This window comes from Boleophthalmus pectinirostris, unplaced genomic scaffold (assembly GCF_026225935.1).
Source record: "Boleophthalmus pectinirostris isolate CB_2022bp ecotype Guang Dong unplaced genomic scaffold, ASM2622593v1 HiC_scaffold_10, whole genome shotgun sequence".
NCBI classification, from domain to species: Eukaryota; Metazoa; Chordata; class Actinopteri; order Gobiiformes; family Gobiidae; genus Boleophthalmus; species Boleophthalmus pectinirostris.
This window is the reverse complement of record NW_026570971.1, coordinates 15083411-15101984: the sequence shown is the minus strand read 5'-3', so window position 1 is coordinate 15101984 and position 18574 is coordinate 15083411. Positions and strand designations below refer to the sequence as shown.

Genomic DNA, 18574 nt, shown 5'->3' with positions numbered 1-18574 from the left:
TGATGGAAAAAAGATCGTTGCTGATTAATGAGAAAGCGCCAGCCCTATAACATAATATTAACCATTATAATCATTTCATTTCTTAAACGGGCCTAGTAGACCTATAGTGTCTTACATTCTTTTGTAACTTTGTTGCTGGAACACAGACATGTTTATTACAGAGGCAAATTCAAATTGGCGTGTGAAAAAAAAAGTGTGAATGCGTTTAAAGTGTATGTTTACGGGTTTATCTTTTGCTTATATAGTGTCACGCAACCTAGACACGAGACATATGGATAAGACACATAACATTGTTTTTAAGCTTACACCTTTCACGACAGCGTCGGTCTACTGACTCTCCATGTCTCGATGACTGGTTGGTTGCTGCCACCTTGTGGACAACTTTGTAACTCCTTCTTTAAACATGATCAGATAAGTTGGAAGAAAATTCCCAAATCATGTCCTTGAACTATTATGGAAATAATCTTACTTAAGTACTATAGGCTTCTTATGCCCACAACACTTATGAAGTGTTATGGTTTGCGTTGGCCAATCGATTATTCTCTCTACAATCGTCAACCGCTGTGCTGTTCATGTCTCTTGGCCTTGAAAATGTTTAAAGTTCCCTTTAATCTTAATTGGTGCCGGAGTGCCAAGGTGCTTGCCAGGATGCCAGGCTGCCAGCAGCGCCGTGGGTGACAGTGACAAACTCGAGGCCTTGTTGAGAGGTGTAGAGTTACGAGCGAACAGGACACACCTCTGGAGGGAGTTGCTGGGAGGAGGAACCAGGAGCTGATCACGTCTTCAGCACAAACTCACACAGAACTTTCACTGAGCAAGCTGCTGTGTGCTGAGTGCGAGAGCCCGGCAGCGGCGCTTCTTTTTCGGAGTGGCTCGGAAAATTATGGGCAATTCTCTCCGTGCAGCCGCACTGCTGGCCTTTGTGGTTCTTTCTATTTTAGTTTCTCTACTGATCAGTAGCGTGCAGCAGTTTGGTGCGCGGGTCGTCTCCAACGTGACCCGTGGCGAGCAGCAGCTCCCCGAGGCACTGATTTCTCAACTCACCGAGAGGCGCAAAGAAATTGTACCACTGCTTTTTCTCAATGAGGATGAGCCCCGCTTCTCTGACCAGGCTTTGGACTCCACGTGGGACTATAGAGTATGGGACAAGCTCGCGCGTGGCTCGAGCCGTGCACCCGGGGATGAGATGGGCTGTGACTCTTTAGTGGACATGCAGGGGCTGGAGGTACTCGGCTCTGGCTACACCAAACTCGTTGTCAAAGCGAACCTGGCCGGGGGTCTGGCCGTGGCGCTGAAACTGGTCAATGAGCAGGGCATAGACATGGGCAAGTGTGTGGAGGAGTTTAACGAGCCAGAGGCGTGTCGGCAACTCGTGGCTTATAAACTGAAGAAGGAGATGGTGCTGCTGAAGCGGCTCCAGCATCCCAACGTCATCGGGGTAAGTTAGAGCGGCCGTGGAAAAAGACTGATCAGACCTCTATGAAAGGCATCGTTAAATAAATAGCCTATGTTTTAGTTTATGTAAAATATAATTTTCATTTTTCTTACATTGAAACTGCCCCGAATTAGATCTTGTAGACAGACCTGGACATAATTGTTTTTTTGTTTTTTTTTAATTAATTAGATAATTATTTCGCTGACTTTCAAAATTAATAACTTAACTAATATAGGTTTATATTAATCTTCAGACCGGCCCTAATATAATAATGATAGCCTCCATACTTCCCATAATCATGAACACACCGCTCTAACCTCTTTGTTGTGCGCACTGAGGTGGAAGAAAAGCTCCTCAGTCTCGTACCAGCAAGTCTCTGATTAACTGAGCACTGCTGACCCTGCACTGACCTTTGTCCAGCTCTCCAGAAGACAATTGTCCTCCTGTCTGTCCTGAGGCTGACTCTGCTCTACCAGGAACTTCTGCACTTATAGCCTCCAACCACCTGAACCCAGTCTAATATTCTGTGTTCATTTGTGTAGTTTCTAGTTTCATGTTCTTTCTTGATGCCAGAATGGTGGTACACCTAGTTTTCAAGTAAGCGATAAACAAAGGAGCAAACTAGTAGGCTATTTATACTTTTTAGGTATTGAGAACCGTCCAACTCACTTTAAAATATTTGTCTATAAAGACTGAGTTAATTGTATATGAGCTTGGTGGTGTTTGATTATTCAGATAGTGTCCTCAACATAAATAGTCTATCAAAATATATTCATTTAAAAATAAATTTACAGTTGTTACTCCAAACTAATTGAAGTATAGTAAAGTTCATAGAGTTATTTTTTTAATAATGTAAAACCATATTAATATACTTTAGTGTAGTAGATTTTATTTTCGCAATATCAGTGTTTACGGTTTTGATGCATAATCTTAAAATCACAGTCCTAATGTTTTTTCCTCTCCTCGGCTTTCACTTGTAGCTCAAATACCTTGTGTGCATTTCCCATGAATAACTGTGTTTTATCCACCCTTTAGCTGCGAGGGCACTGCGAGGGCCAGCACGGAGCCCGAGAGGTAGAGGGCCGAGGGGGAGCAGAGGGAGGTAGATTGGCTGTCATCCTGGAGCAGGGCATGCCGCTGCAGATGATCCAGCTGCTGCAGAGCCCCTGGGAGGATCGCTTCAGGGTGAGCAGAAAAATTAGAATACTGCACACACAAAAATTCTGTAACAATTTTGGCAAACTTGTAAAGCAGCATGGCATACTGTAAGATTTTTTTACAGTTACACATTTAGGCATTTTTGACTCAGGAGTTTGTTTTTGTGGTAATAAATATTCCAAATTAAGTGAATATATAAAGCATTTCTTGTGGTTTATATTTTCCACAGTTATCTTTCTAAACAAAAAAAAATGACTGTGACATTAATCTATAATTAGGATAAATAGGGAAATCAATTTTTTCCTGACATTTTCACTTGAAATACAAATTTACAGTTATAAATAATAAAGTTGTTAACTGTGTCCCTATTGAGGCTTTTATGTATTGGATGTAACCCGATATGTAAATGTTCCATTGTCACTCTGAATAAATGTATGACAGTGGCTGTTCTGGCCTTTGATGGGACTGGGGTTGACTGCTGTAGCCTTCGGTAAAGTGCAGTTTGACACGGTGATCTGAGGCCGTGTGATAAAAGAAGGAGTGCGGCAGACATTGGAAACTGCTGCGTCGTGTGTCTGCGGGGAGGGAAGGCCATAATCCGGTGCAGCCCAGGAATTTGAGCCGCGCTAACAGAGGGGCTTAGTGCACCCCCAGCCCAGGTATGCTCCCGGCAGGGGTCCCACGGCAGACCCCTCAACCCTGCTTGCAAGTATCTGCCGGCAAACAAAACCTCTAAACATTCTGGACAAGATTTTATAAAGTTCTAACAAAGGAGCATGTATGTCCCAGGCTCCATCACCCATAGAGCTGTAATAATGCCAAGCCCCCTGGAGCTGCGCGGGCCTCTCCATCTCACTACAGTAATGCGGGGTGTTGGGTTACGCCCCTAGTGCTCAGGACGTCCCAGAGCAGTCCACATGACCTCAGGCTGGAGCTATGTGTGCAGCGCCGCAGCAGCTTTTGCTCCTCCACTGGTCCAGCTAATGCAGTTATTTGGTTTTTAGTAGCCTACTTATTTTCTCTTTTTGTTTTTATAATGGTGTTTAAAGGGCACTATAAAAACAGTCTCAGGAAATGGCTTGCAAATGTGGTCAGTGGAATCGCAGTGTGTTTGGAGACTTTGGAGTTGCTATTTTTATCAATTTAATGAAAGGGGATAAAATTGAACAACTTGTCTAGAGCCTTTTGAGATGACCTCTATGAACTGTGAGTTTATAGACAAAAAAGATTGCAATATTGGATAGTTGTTGGATAAACCTTACATTTTCCACATCGGCCAGAACTTCTTAATTATAGTGTTTCAAATGACATCACAATGTTTTATTATATTTTATAAACAGTCAATAGTGAAAAGTGACTCTTGCCCCCTGTCTGCGAGTAGGACATAATCACATTTTAGAACCTGAAAAGCATCAATAAATCCAAATAATCATAATTGCTGTGTGGTAGGTCTGCCTGGACTTGGTGCGCCTGCTGCACTTTCTCTCCAGCTCTCCTCTGGGCTCTGTGGTGCTGCTGGACTTTCAGCCGAGGCAGTTTGTGATGGTGTCCGGAACTTTGAAGCTCACGGACCTGGACGATGTCAGTGCAGAGCCCACCCAGTGTCAGACCAGTGCAGACTGCACCCTGCTCTTCCCCCAGCGCAACTTCAGCATCCCCTGTGTGCACGGCCTGTGCGAGGGCTCAACGAGAAGAGGAACATGTATAATGCCTACAGGTACAGCAACACTGCTTTACTGTGATGTGTAACAAGTGAAAGCTTTCAATTCTGATGTGTGTCGTAGTAATCTCTGGTGCACTATAATCTGCTGAACCCAATCTGTAAAGGAAAATACTGGAATCTTAGATGAAGGTACTTGTATTTGTCAGCTTTTAAATAAAATTCTCAGCTAGATTGTGATGTCCTAGTTATTATGAACTTATACAATACACTCTGCCCTCAAGAGTTGGAGTGTAGCCAATGCTGAGCCTGTGAATACAATCATGTTGATAGCAGTCCTTGTTAGTGAACATGGATATCATGTGTCATGTGGCACTGGTGACTTATGGTTTGTCTAATATGTCTAATATTTCATGTCCATCTAAAACTCTGTCTGTCTGGCTGTAGGTATTTCTTCACGTACCTGCTGCCACACCAAGCCCCACCCACCCTCACACACCTGGTGGACCACATCATGAACTCCACAGGTGAGCAGCATTACAGATCTAACCAAGCCATTGCATTAGTCGTGTGTTGACATGTCTCAGCTTATTCTGTCTTAATGAATAGCAGTCAGACAAAAGCTGTGAGTGGAGCCTCATGGTGGATGTTGTGGTGTTTGTGCAGGGGAGCTGAAAAGTGACATCAATGAGACGCTGCAGGCTTTTGAAGAGCTCCTGGCTCAGTACCAGTCTGGAGCGCACCTGGACAACCTGCCGGCTTCTGAACTCTCAGGTACCAGGACTTTCTTTGTTCAGTTCTTTGGGTACACTCCACTTGAACTGTACTGTAAAGTTCTACTTTAAATTGGGCATGTTCAAATATGAAATAAATTTAATTTCAGTTACTCAATGTAGGTACACAAACTATTTATATCAAACATCTTAAAATGACCTATAGTGGTAATATGGATGAAATTCTGAATTTAAATAAACCTAGTTTACAGCTCTTACTTTTCAAGTTAGTGACACGGGAAACACCAGTGCAATAACCAGACCAACCTATTCCAGTCTAAACTGCTCTAATCCCAGACGGGCCGGCTCGCTGTTTTCTTAAGGAATGGGAGAAAAGTCGGGGGCAGGGTGTCTCTACCTCTCCAGGCTGTTTTGACAGGTTTATTAGGCAGCTGGAATGAGAGGACAAGCTCAACAAGAAGGGATTAGTCCAAAGTCTCACCAGTTTAACCCATTTAAGTCCAAGAACTCTTTGAGGTCTCACAGGAATAATCACAAGCTTGATTATGCTTTTAAATGTATTAAATTTGTAAATGTGTTTTTACTTTTAGAAATTTTTGTATCAAAACCTTGAGTTGTAAACTGATGGGGGCTGAACCTTTTTTTGTCTCAGACTACTTTTCTGCTGTAGACTTTTCGGCTTGTTTTAAGTTGGAAAATTAAGTTTCTGAAACTTTGTCTGCCTCTGAAAGAGTGCATAGTCTCCCTGCACCCCTGGCCTCCCGTCTCCTCGCTCCCCCGCTGTATGAAATATTAATACCAGAACGACTGGCTGGCTGCGTTCCTGCGCTGAGTTTCCATTCCCAGATGCAGGACTGTTTATATAGCAGTGCTATGTGAATCGAATCACTGATGGAGGAGTGTGGAGGCTCACACGGGGAGGAAAGGCTTTGACTTAACAAGGAGGTGCCAGGGGCCAAAGGCACAAAGGCAGTGGGCTTATCAGCCCCTCCACAGAGGGTATGGCACGGAGTTCAGCAGTTGTTTGATGTTTTCCTCTGCTAATTGAATCACCAGTAGTGAGCTGGGGGTCAATGCAAGAATCTTTAAATGTAATTAATGTCACAGCAGGAAGTGTTATTACCACTCAAATAACAGACAAAATGAATTAATACGGACAGTTTATGGTTCAAATCTGTAGAGAGATGTCACAATGTCCTAATCAAATGTGCATAGCCGCAAACAGGTGGTGAAAGTGATAGCTGCGATGCCCATTTGGTTTGTTAAAGTGCATCATTCACCAAACATGTCTTTTTACGCATTTACCACACCCAGACAAACACTCCTCCAAATATGGGAGTAACCTAGTGATGACAGATGGGATCCTACGTACCTTCTCTTCTTTAAATATTAGCTCATTCCTTGAAATTAGCTAGCATCAGATGAAAAGAAGAGAACACTGTTAAGTTCTTAATTTCTTTTTAACCCTCTTAATAGTGGCATATATTTGGTTGAATTTTGGGTAGAATTGAGTGTGGACACAGTCAAGAGGAGTGGAGAGCTTTCCATTCCAGGGCAGTTCTGTCTCAGACAAAGAGCATTCTCCTGATGGCCCATGACACAGTGGTGATTCAGGGCTGTCTGTTGCAGCAGCAGGCTCGAATTCTCTCCTCTGAGCTGAACACTCCGCCCCTTGTTCACTTTTCTTCCCTCTTCTCAAAGCCAGAGGCAGATCCTCGTGTCGTTTTCCCCTCGCCAATGCCCCATCCGCTGCTGCCAGTTAGAAGGTTAACAGGCAGCGCTCTTCGCACAGCTCACACACCAGCCTTTGTCCGCTGCTGCACAAATGTGTGTCTCTAATGCAGAGCAGATGATTCAAGGGCTGGAGAGCAGAGCGGCTGATGAATGGAGCCCAGTTGGTGGAGGTGGAGGTCAGGCTTTGAGTCTGGTTCACTATGAGCAGGATGTGGAGTCAACTGACTTTGGCCAGCAACCAGAACAATAAAGAGCTGATGATGCTTTTCTCAGCTATAAATCAACTTCACTCAGTCTAAACTATTATGATTGTGATTGAACTGTAGGGCTCAGTATACAGTTTGATCTCAGATCTATAGCTTGGCAATCTCTAATTCACACATGTTGGAAGTCTTGAGACCATATACTAAAGAATGTGTCCTTGTGTTCTGACATGTACTGTTTTGGGTTCTCCAGATAACTTATGTCTTATGATGTTCTGCTGTTTGTTCCACAGACTACTGGCTGCTGCGGCATGTGGGTGCCTCCGGGGGGCAGTACCGTTGCGGCTCTCTTATAGTGCACAAGGCTGTGTGCTGTCAGTGCACAGCCCGCGAGAGGCTGCGCACATCTGTAATTCTCACTCTCAGTGCTCTAGCTTCACTCTTACAGGACAGAGGACATGGAGTGGTACGTGCTCTACATCCTTTGTGTTGTTGTAGCGCTGAGTGATCAGTGTCTTTAATCTTTTAATGGGGTTTTTAAACACAAACATACACAGTCATTACTCATATCACGTCTGAACATGTCTGTACTGTGGACTTATCCTCTCATCTCTCTCTTCAGGGCGTCTCCTGGCCTCTTTCCGGAGCAGCTCTGCTCAGCTTATTCCCAATGGCACATCAGATGTGTATGTGAAGAAAACCACTGTCTCGGACACGCCTTCACTTTGACAGGACTCAGCGGGACTGTTCTCGTGCAGAATTATGGACCATAAAGTGGCACAGACTGAGCTGTACCTGTGAACATGAGGATCAGCAGGAGGGATTGTGTTCTTCTGCACAGTGTCTGAAGCGGAGCCAAGCGGCTGCCTGTGCCAGCTGCTGTTTACAGGGATTTCCTCTAGGTGCGATCAGAGCGGGATGTCCCGGCACAGAGCTGCCACCGCCTCACTGAGCCTGAGGACAAGAAACAAGCGCTTGGACAAATCCACACACATTCTATGCACCACATGAATCATTCCTTTATGAAGATAATGTAATATGAATTATGAAGATAATTTATATGATCAATGTTTATATCATTGTGCATCTGATTTTACATGCACCTTGTGGGTGATTCTTATATTTTCAATGAAAAATGATTATTCTTTTTCTACTGTAAATCTGGGCTTTTCATAATACAAATGTCTTTTTTTTTTTTTTTTTACAACCTTGTGTTGTGGTTATTTACATGCTCTTTGCCTTTGTGCAAGTGCACTTACAGAGCCTGTTTGTTTGTCATTAGCACCTCCATGAGTGCAGGCGGGGGGCACAGGGCAGCACAGGGGGTGCTGACTCACTATTGTGTGTTTTTACATCTTTATCTATTCGCGTGCCTGCCCTGCTACAATCTGTGCACCATCTGAAAAGGCCAACTCAAAGCACACAGCTCCACAGAGTTTGCACAATACCAGTGGAATGCATTCTCATGCTGTGCCATGCTGAGCTCATTATCAGCCTTAATTAATACATGTAAATGAGCTGATACTTCAGGGGGCAGGCCTGGGACAAAGACCCTGACGTGTGCTTTGCACCTGAATGGACCACCATCTGTGGCTTTAGACCCAGTGGACCTGGGACAGCTTTCAGCGAGGATTTGTACACCCACAACTAGCTCTGTTTTGTTTTGTCCCTTTATTATTAAATTTTCAGACATATTTTCGACACACACAGGTGAAGGGCAGACATTTCTCAGCTCTCAGGACATGCTCTTACTGATTTGTATACTGATCTGAGAGGGGATGTCCCCTCCACAGATTACACCTTTATGGGCTCTTTAAGAAGGCTCCGGGCTTCTGTTTGCTTGCCACTGGCCCTTGTTGTCTGGACAAAGTCTGCTGGTTAGAGCCTGATAGAGCAGATAAAAGCTGTGAGATAAGGCTTCAGCAGACCGACCGGAAAGACCAGTGTGAAGTGGGTCTAATCCCTCTCTGTCCAAATTATTTGTTGTGTTGCTGTTCCCATGTGTCAGAATGCTCCTGAGTCCAGCGGACTGCTTGTTGTTTCTCACCGCCCCATGCTCCTGCTCTGTTTTTTACGTTTCTAGTTTCGCTCGGCTTGTTTCCATGGGATTGATTCATGACCCCCATCTGGAAATAATATCTGTTCATGAAAACAAGCCATCAGCACTTCTGGAGCGGAGCATATGCTGCATGTGCGAGCCCTGTGCGGCTCTGTGGTGAGAATGAGTGTATTGCTTGGAATGTCTGGTCTCTCTTCTGCTTGATTGCCTGATCTTTATATTTCTAATGTTTATCTATGCAACTCCTTTTGTATAACACAAAACACTGAGTCTACATGCCTGTTAAATTTGTCTGGACTATAATCTATTGACCCTGTGTACGCTTGTATGAGAGGAGGTTCCTTCAAAAGCAACATTCAACACACAACTTTATTACCAAATTATGCTACAGAAACATCAGAGATGGAACGTAATGAAGTAAAAGTACTGTACTTGACTATAAAATGTAGGTATCTGTACTTTACTTAAAGGTGCACTGTGTTACTTTTTGGTTGGGGGTCATCACCTGCTTGTTTCTATGGATATGCCATTGCCCTGCCTGAAATATTCCACAGTATCACATTAAACAGCTCTTCCTTACATTTATTTAATTACAGAATGTTTTGTAGCTCAAAATTATCTAGAAAAACAGACATTTTGACTGTGGGCAGGGTCGCCTCTCCTCAGGTCTGACCTGTAACTTGGTCTGGTTTGGTCTCTATGAAGATAGAAAGGTTTAATACCATAATGTAAAACATTGCAGACAAAGCAAAAACATCTCCCTGGAGAAATGCATTTGACAGACCATTCCCCAGAAAAGTTACACAATGCACCTTTAAGTACATTTTAAAATTTTACGTTTACTTCCTTGCATCTGAGAGCAGGTATTTGTACTTTCTACTCCACTACACTTTTAAACTGAACGTAAAAGTAAAAGCAAACTAATAAAATATACATTTTTCTTGTGATTGTAATGATTTTCGAATATGGCATATTTCAATAACATGAGATAGATTTTCTATATATCCCATGTTATTTTTTTCTCTTATGGGATGGATTACCAAAAAACTCCATCGATCTGCTCCTGGTCTTGCCCTTGTGTCAAATTTTAGAACCCTTTGTGGCCCACGAGTCAAAAAGTTTGCCCACCCCTGTTCTAGATTGTTGTGTCTGTGGGGACTGAGCCCTGAGCAGACACAGGAAAATTGTGGGGAAGAATGACAGGTCAGTAGTAAACCATGAACTTGATTAGAAGTGTAGGAAAGGCTGAAGTGTGGGAGAGTGAAGCTGGGCTGGAGACTCGCCTCCTCAAACTCATATGGAGCAATTATAGCTGAATGATTTGTGTGGCTGTTTAAAAACTGTGGTAGTGTGTGAATTACTTTTAATGCTTGTGTATTTTGATTTGTGAGTGCATATAGTTGTGTGTACTAAGTTGCTCACTACTGTAGTCTATTCTTTTCTTTGGAGTGTTCTGCTTTCATTTACAGTTCTGGCAGTTATAATGAGCCTGAATGACAGAGAACAAATGCAAGCCTGGTATTGTCCTAAATCTAAATTCAGGGAAGAGACTCATAATCCAAACACATAATTTTATTAATAATCATTGTAGAACAGAAGGCATCTTTTGTGCAGATGCCTTAGTGGGAGTGTTTCTGAGGTGCAGTCCCCAGCCTCTGGTCACTGGTGGAATGCTGACCGTCTGTGTTTGTTTTAAAGTATAACCATGCTCTTTCTGTCCCTGGTTTTTGACATTCTCAAGTGCTGTGCTGCAGATTCCCCCGCTGCTCCACCACAGAGCCCCCACCCTCCACCCAATTCCACAGACCCATCCATCACACACTCTGTTTGGACAACCCCTCCACATACCCCTACGCACTGTCATTAATGTGCCGCTGGTAAACGCCATGCATTACTCTCCCCCTCCCGTTCCACTGCGAGCATCTGGAGCCCCCGCCCCTCCCCAGGCCCCCAGCCGTTAGCCTGTAGGTCATCCCTGAGGGCACGGCCTGCTGAGGATCACAAACAGTGGGACAGTGGTGTGCTGTTCTAATCAAAGACCTGCCTTTTGTTCCTGGAGTTTTCCCCATCACACCTCCAACATGCAGGGCCGGCTCTCAGCAGGGTCACCCCTCCAACCCCTCCACAAACACACGCACACACACAGGCTTTCATCCTTACATTCATCTCCTGGAGACCTATCCTAACCTTAACCATAGTTTTTATTTGCTTAACATGAATAAATCATAACTTTAAACAATTTTAACAAATATTTGAACTTTAAACCATTATATTTTAATAATAAGGGATTTACGTCATGGTGACACATGACAACAAAGGGAAAACTATGTTAATCTCCACTGCAAACACTTGAACTCAATCTGGAGCCTCGGGTTTCACTGTGGTCTTATTTCAGTAAAACAGGCTCCTATCTTTCTGATATACAATGCAAAGTTTGACTAGTTGTAATTGAAGTTTGTCCTGTTGGGGCCACCACACTGGGTGAAAGTGAACTCCTGCAGCTTGGTGCAGACAGTTCAAAGCTAGAGAACATTTGGCTGTGCTGACCTCTTCTACTATCACATGACTAAGGGTCATCTTTAAAGGAGCTGTTGGGGACTTTTATGTTTTTCTGTAACCTACTGTAACCATGTGATTTCTCTTGTGATTTAGTTACTTTTTTAGTCCACATAATTGTTCATGGGAGATCCTTCTAGGGTTTAAGGTTGTTGATGTGTCACACTTCATTATTGTCCCTGAACACAATAACATTAGTGAAAGCTAATGTCGTCAGCGAGGCTCTAATGGCTGCTTCAGGCTGTTAAACCTGTGAAGTGCACTTCTTTGCCACAAGTTCCCAATTAGGCTTCTGCCCACAGTGCCATAAAACAGTTAGAGCAATGAGAGGGGCTGTAAGATTTCACACTATTAAGAGTTGATTAGAGCTTCTGCATGGACCAGGTACATTAACATACAGCTTTGCATTTGAGGTGGCTGAGCAAATCATTCAAAAATGTTAGTCATTCTGGGTCAAGGCTTTTAATGTGATTATACTGTACCAACCCCCTTCATCCACTAATGGGGAATTAAAGGGCCAAAATCTGAAGAGGTCTGTCAGATTCTTTAGTGCTATTATATACTAGATTTGAGTACAAAGCAACATACGCAAATATTCTCTAAATGTAATGTTTAATGAAATCTACACCCTAGCATCTATTAGACCTATTAGTCATTGTAAACTTATAAAATACAATAAAACACAAAAGCAGTACAAAAAACAAAAAAATAATACATAATACCAACAAATATAATCAATGATAGTGGTAGTAGCTTTTGGACTTTAAAACCAGTCAAGTAAAGGGAAAGAGTTGTATAAAAGCGTGTGTGAGAGATCCAAAGATTCAGACTGCAGACAGATTGTTCGCTTTTTCATTGATGCCATGTAGCTGAAGCAGTTTTTAAACAAAAGACATTACATCATTATAAATCACTCCTGACTTCTCAGACTATGCTGCAAGTCTAAGATCAGTCATGTTTCCTTCAAAGTCAACAGGCTTTCACTGGTAGGAATGAGGGTACTTTTATCTATATTATACTTTTGAAACTCTTATAAACGTTAAAAGTAGCTGTCAGGCCTGTATGCATTAAAAAGAGAATTTCTCCTAGAGAAGTGAACCCAGAATTGAAATACTGATGTTCACTTCACAAATATTCACAGATTTATTGTTGTTTAATGTTATTGGTTGTATCTGTGCACATGGGATAGAGAGAAACAAAATAGCGATTCCTTTGTTTATCTAGTGCAGGAGTGTCAAACTCACATTCACAGAGGGCCAAAATTAAAAATTGGGACTAAGTCGTGGGCCAAACTAAATATTTATTGAAAAATTTCAACAACATCTGCATGTTTTCTCTTCTTTCGAGATATGTAATGTTAAACCTTTTCTTACTAAATTAAATGTTTAATAATAGTTTTGCTTAAACACTGAATCCAGAACAAGCAAAAATAAAATAATAACAACATTTTAAGTAAATAATGTTTATAACCTATCTGTAGCCAGCGGGCCAGCTCTAATACATATTTGATATGATCTCGTGAGCCAAATATATTTATATCGTGAGCCAAATTTGGCATGTCTGATCTAGTACATGTGAAGAAATTGACAATAAAGCTAACTTTGAATTTTGAACTTTAAATTCTGCAGTCATAGTTTAACTTATAACTGATAAATTAAAAATAAATGTGAATTTTAACATGAATTTGTACCTTTAATTGAGTCATCATTCTGAAGGGGGAAAAATGCTGAATTTGCTACTTCTTTAAGTTTTGACCAAGAATAAGGGCCTCAAACTTTAATAAATTGAAACTCCTTTCACTCTCTTGCTAATTCTTTCTCCACGTAGTTCACATTTGACACATTTGATTTTGATTCAAGAAACACAAGGACTGTCAGAGGCCTCCAAACTCGGCCTGGCTCTAAGTGCCCGAGTACGCCTTTGGCGCCCTCTAGCGGAAAGGACTGGGTTGAATTCACAGTCCAGAAGCGCTGAGGGAATCTGTCCTCAAGTTTTTATTTTCCGGTCTGCGGGGATAAAATTAGCCTGTGTGAGTTTTAGTGGTACACGGCGGTCTTCTGGTGTCGGTGTTCTCAGGCGTGTTGTAGGTCTATGAATACGAACCCACGCCAAGTTCATGGGCGAACCAGACCTTCAGTGACGGGAGTTTTAGGCCTATATTTAGTGCCCAATAGAACCGAGCGGTCGATGTGAGTGGCATGATGCGTGTCCACTGCTTAGAGCGGGGAGACACAGAGGCTTGTCTAAAGTCCAAACAACGTCCAAAGACCAAAGAAGAATTTTTTTTAGAGGAAAAACTCACTGAGCGCGGAGGGAACATCTGGGCCTAACCTGGTGCATCGTGGGATATGACCGACTGTGAGGGCCAAAATGTGGGTAAGAAACATTGTCTGTGTCGATGTCCATGTCCATGCAGTCCAACAGCCGCGCTTAAAGGTGCACTATGTCTGTGTCTGTGTATGCAACTTTCTTGTGACGTCTCCATGGAGATGTATTATCGCGTTGATTGAAATGTTCCACAGTAACCCAAGTCAATAGACATTATTCGTTAATCACAAAATAAAGGTGAATTTGACCATTATTGAACATTAATGTGGATATTTTATTGTTGACTGAGTGATAGTGTCTCTCTGAACAATTAGTATGACTCACAAAACAAAGTCCCCTATTTGGACATTAAATCTAGCCCTGTATATTGCAGACCTACATGCAGATCGTGACAAGCCGACCCAAAAATCTCTTGCACCCACCTGAGGATCACGACCCAGTCTTTGGGAAACAATGCAATAAACTGTCTGTTCTTCTTTTTTCAATTACAGGTGTTTCACTGCTCAAAAATACCTTGGGGAAACATGCATTCTTACTTTGAGCGGGGTTGCCTCTCCACAGATCTGACTCGTATCTTGGCCTTGCTTGTCTCCACTGAGTTAATTAAAGGACATACTGTGGAACATTCCAAGCAAAACAATATGAATGAAGACAAACAGGTCACAGGTGTTGTCCATTTCCTCCATCAGAAAAGCTTTAAAGACTGCAAAATTGACCATGTTATAATGTTGTTCCCTCATCTAAAGCAAGCCCAAAGAGGTTTTCTATATCATCCATGTGTGTTTCAGTAATTTAGCAATCTCTACCGGGCCCTATTCGACCCCTCCTTATGTTTAGCTGTCAGATTCTTTGCAAGGCTCCTCTCACAAGTCTCCCATGCTCCCACACAATAATTCTCAATAAATACACAAAAGCAACAACTTGACAAACCTGATGTGATGTGCAGTAGTTTCATTAGCAGGATTGTGTTGTGGTAGCGCTCTGAATGGGGAGTGACATAACTTGAAGAGCAAAAGATGGGGGGAACTTGAAAGTGAAACATTTTAAACAATACGTTGTTTTCAGCTAAAATAGCATTTAAAAAACAATAAAAGGTAATATAGTGATCTAACTGTTATGTGTTAACAGTCAATACCGCACAGAAAAAATCCCTCCCCGCTTTAAAGTGCACCGCTAAGACAGTTTTATTCCATTTTCAGACTTGGCTTCCTCCAAACAGCACCACATTAATCCTTGTTTAGTCCTATTGTTTTTCTAGATTGCAACATTGGATTAGTGCATTTCTATTTTTGATTTACTTGCTAAGTCTAGTTTCTCTGGGGAGATGACTGTAAGAACTGGTTTAGTTGTGAAAGAAGTGAGGTTGAGGCCTGGTGCGATTCTGTTACCTCCTATCTACTTTTCATTCAGATTTTGTTGTATTTGCTTGAGACCGGTTTTTCTCCTCTATCAGATTTGGTTTGTCGTGTTTTGTAATGCTCTTATTTTTTGTTTTGGCCTTTGTTTTGTTCTCATCTCTGATCAAGTCCAGGCTGATATAAAATGTGAGCCTGCTGGAATCCAGAAGTGCTTGGTTCCGCACAGTGTATTCAGACAGTCTTCATGTGCGTGAGCTGATGTTCTGCTCTGCTGCTGTTGGTGAATGGACATAATGAATGAGCACGTCTCCATAGTATGGCTCTGGGACACAAGGGCCTGGACTCTGCTGCTGACAGGATTTTAAGACCTTATAAGGCAATGTGCGGTGATTTCCTCCCACATCCACTGAAATAATGCAGAAAGATTGGGCTGAGATAAGAGTCTGGTGGGAGGGAGTTCGGGAAAGGGGAGCGAAAAGTGGAAGTTTAAGAAACTTTGACTTATTGTTTGGAATCTAGGAAGTTAAACATGAGTCAGGAATTGTGAATCTCCAGTCTCCAGTTGAGCCACCTAGTGCTACAGACGGTAAGGGGTAGAACCTGTAAAGTTACTAATACTGCGAAAGTATTAAGTTTTCTTGACTTCTTTTATGGCAGCTTGAACAGTGCTGACTGTGGGTTGTGGTGTAGAGTGGAGCTAAGCACAAACACCATTTAAGGTTTACAGCTCAATCAGTTGCAGTTGATTGATCCACATGGGAAATTACTTGGTAGTTATTTGCAAAATAAGCACTAATAAAACACAAGTAAAAACACAATAACAAATTTAAAGATACATTATGTTGCCTGGAGATGACTCATAATTCTACGGAAATCTAAAGTTAATATTTTGGAATATTCTCCATGGAAATGGGTGCATTTATCCCATACTGGGGAATATTATATCCAAAGGAACGCCATTTCTGTGGTAGCAAGCAGGACATCCTTTTTCAGGCGAGTTATGGAGATGCAACTTTACATAAACGTAGGTACAAAATACCCAATATAATGTTTATTATAAAATTTATCATAAAAGCCTGAGATCTCTTCAGAATAGGGCTGGTTGATATGACAAAAATATAACAAATAACATGTTTGTTTTTTTTTCCCTCATATTGATGGATCCAAATTTTTTTAACATAAACAATACCGACTTTGAATAATTGTCATTTACCACAAAAAGCAGAGCTCCAAACCACATGCTTTACTGGTAGAGGATTGGTTGTCCAGCCAGAACCACACACAAAACTTTACAAAGCCGAGTGAGTCTGGACCTGTATCCTGTCTCCCCCAGTTTCAGATGGGCATGTTTGACGGGCAGATGAACCAATGAACACAGAGGACTGAGAAACACCACAGATTTCTGTAGAATCAGAAATCGAAGCACAAAACTGTTTATTTTTCTCAGGTGAAAGAAGTTATATATTTTGTTCTGAATTAGGCTGTATGAGAATTTTCGGGAGGAGATGTCTTCTGCATCTCAGAGACACGTGATACAAATTAGCAGCTGTGCTTGGACTGCCTCAAGCTCATAGGACAGAGGTTTTTCATGCTGGATTCAAACAGAATGTAGAAAGGGACTGGCTGGTCAGGTAAGATTGGCTTAAACCTCTCCATTAAAAAGCCAAACCTCTTGACAAGTAAAAAGAATTCTCAATGTGGACTAAAACTTCGAAATATCTCATAGCTGTTACTACTGTTTAATTATTGTCTGATATGTGTTGTATTTCCACTCTTGTTCCCGTAGGTGGCAGTGTTATTGCATAAAGCACCTTAGACATGAGGACCCGGCAAGTCATAGCAGCCACATCAGAAGCTTCTTATAAAGGAAAACAATGGCGGACTGCAGGGCGAGAATGAGTAAGAGGCCAGAGCACAAAGAGTGATTGATGAACCAAGCTTTTAAGTGTATCAGCAGTTGACACCGAGTTTATTTTGGGCTGTTATTGATTGTGAGGTGCAGCTTATGTGAGTGACGCAGAGCAGCAGAGGATACAGAGTGATCAGGGTGTGTCTGCATGAAGTTTACTACTAATACCATGAAGAACTGTCTCACTGTGGACAAGATACCAAAACAAAAATATGAAAAATTCTGTTCTTTTTCAGATGGAGACTACAGCTAGATCTCATCTCAAGTAATCCATCGTCAATACATATTTATTAACACTTTGACACTAGCCTTCTCTCCTCTCTCAATGTCTCCTCTCTTCCTTTACTTCCCTGTCTCCTCTTCTCTTTTCTCTCCTCTTTTCACGTGAACATTGCAGCACATCTGTACCAAACCAAATCCTTACAGTCCTATTCCTTTTCTTGAGTGTGGAATTCTTGGTTGAAGCTGAGGAGGCGGGGGCGTATGTGACTGTGTGACCCACTTTTTGGAATCATAACGTCATCTCAGGCTTTTCTGCAGCTGCTATTTCTCTAAACAAATGTGGTGATTGGGGATTCATTTTATATTCACTGATTTTACATTAGGAAAAAAGGAAACATTCGGTTTTCACTTCCACATTACAACACATCTCTGAGTGTAGAAAAGGAAGATGCCAGTTTTTTATTGTAACAGGAATGAAACCATGAATTTGGCAAAAAAAAAAAAAAAAAAAAAAAAAGGCTGTTTTCAAGTTTATTCTTAGTTTACAGTGCAGTTGTCAAACATGGGAGCAGGAAAGGTGCACTGCTTAACTTTTCTCATGTAGGGTGCATCAATTGTATTTCTCCATAGAGATGTTATTGCTTTGTTTGGAATGTTTCACAGTATGGCATTAAAGCTTTCTATCTTTATGGAGACGAAACTAGGTCAAGTTACAGCTCGAATCTGTGGAGAGTAGGGATGTAACAATAACTGAAATATTGTGATATCGTATCGTCAAAGTTCTCATAATATATCAAATTACAAGTTTCTTTGCTTAAATTAAGAGTTATGGTGCAGTAATAGCTAAAAAAAGACAGAGGGATCTATATAGACCATGATCCTTTGCTCCATTTCAGTGTAGACTACAAGAAGAAATAACAGTTCTAAGCGCTTTTAAGTCTTAGTTCTTTAGATTAAGTCTTGTCAAGGCATTTTAAGAGGAAAAATCAGCATATTAACAGTCTTGCTCGCAGCCTCCACAAAATATTGCAATAAATATCGCACTGTGAGATGTATATCGTGAAAATATCGTACAGAGAGATTTGGATATTGTTACATCCCTAATTGTGAGCCTCCCCACCATATCATGAGCATTCCCACGATATCATGAGCATTCCCATGATATCGCAATAAATATCGTACCATGAGGTTCATACCATTACGATATTGTATTGTGAG

At 41.8% G+C, this 18574-nt stretch overlaps 1 protein-coding gene across 1 annotated transcript; it reads left to right on the top strand.

The window, feature by feature from the left end:
• The first annotated feature begins 805 nt into the window (after positions 1-805).
• On the top strand, positions 806-9923 carry pkdccb (protein kinase domain containing, cytoplasmic b). The gene is given in 9 exon segments (XM_020919605.2): positions 806-1438; positions 2471-2620; positions 4043-4274; positions 4277-4310; positions 4701-4780; positions 4920-5027; positions 7218-7268; positions 7271-7390; positions 7547-9923. Coding segments are annotated over 9 exon segments (1437 nt in total). The 5' UTR covers positions 806-883; the 3' UTR covers positions 7654-9923.
• The last annotated feature ends 8651 nt before the right edge of the window (positions 9924-18574 follow it).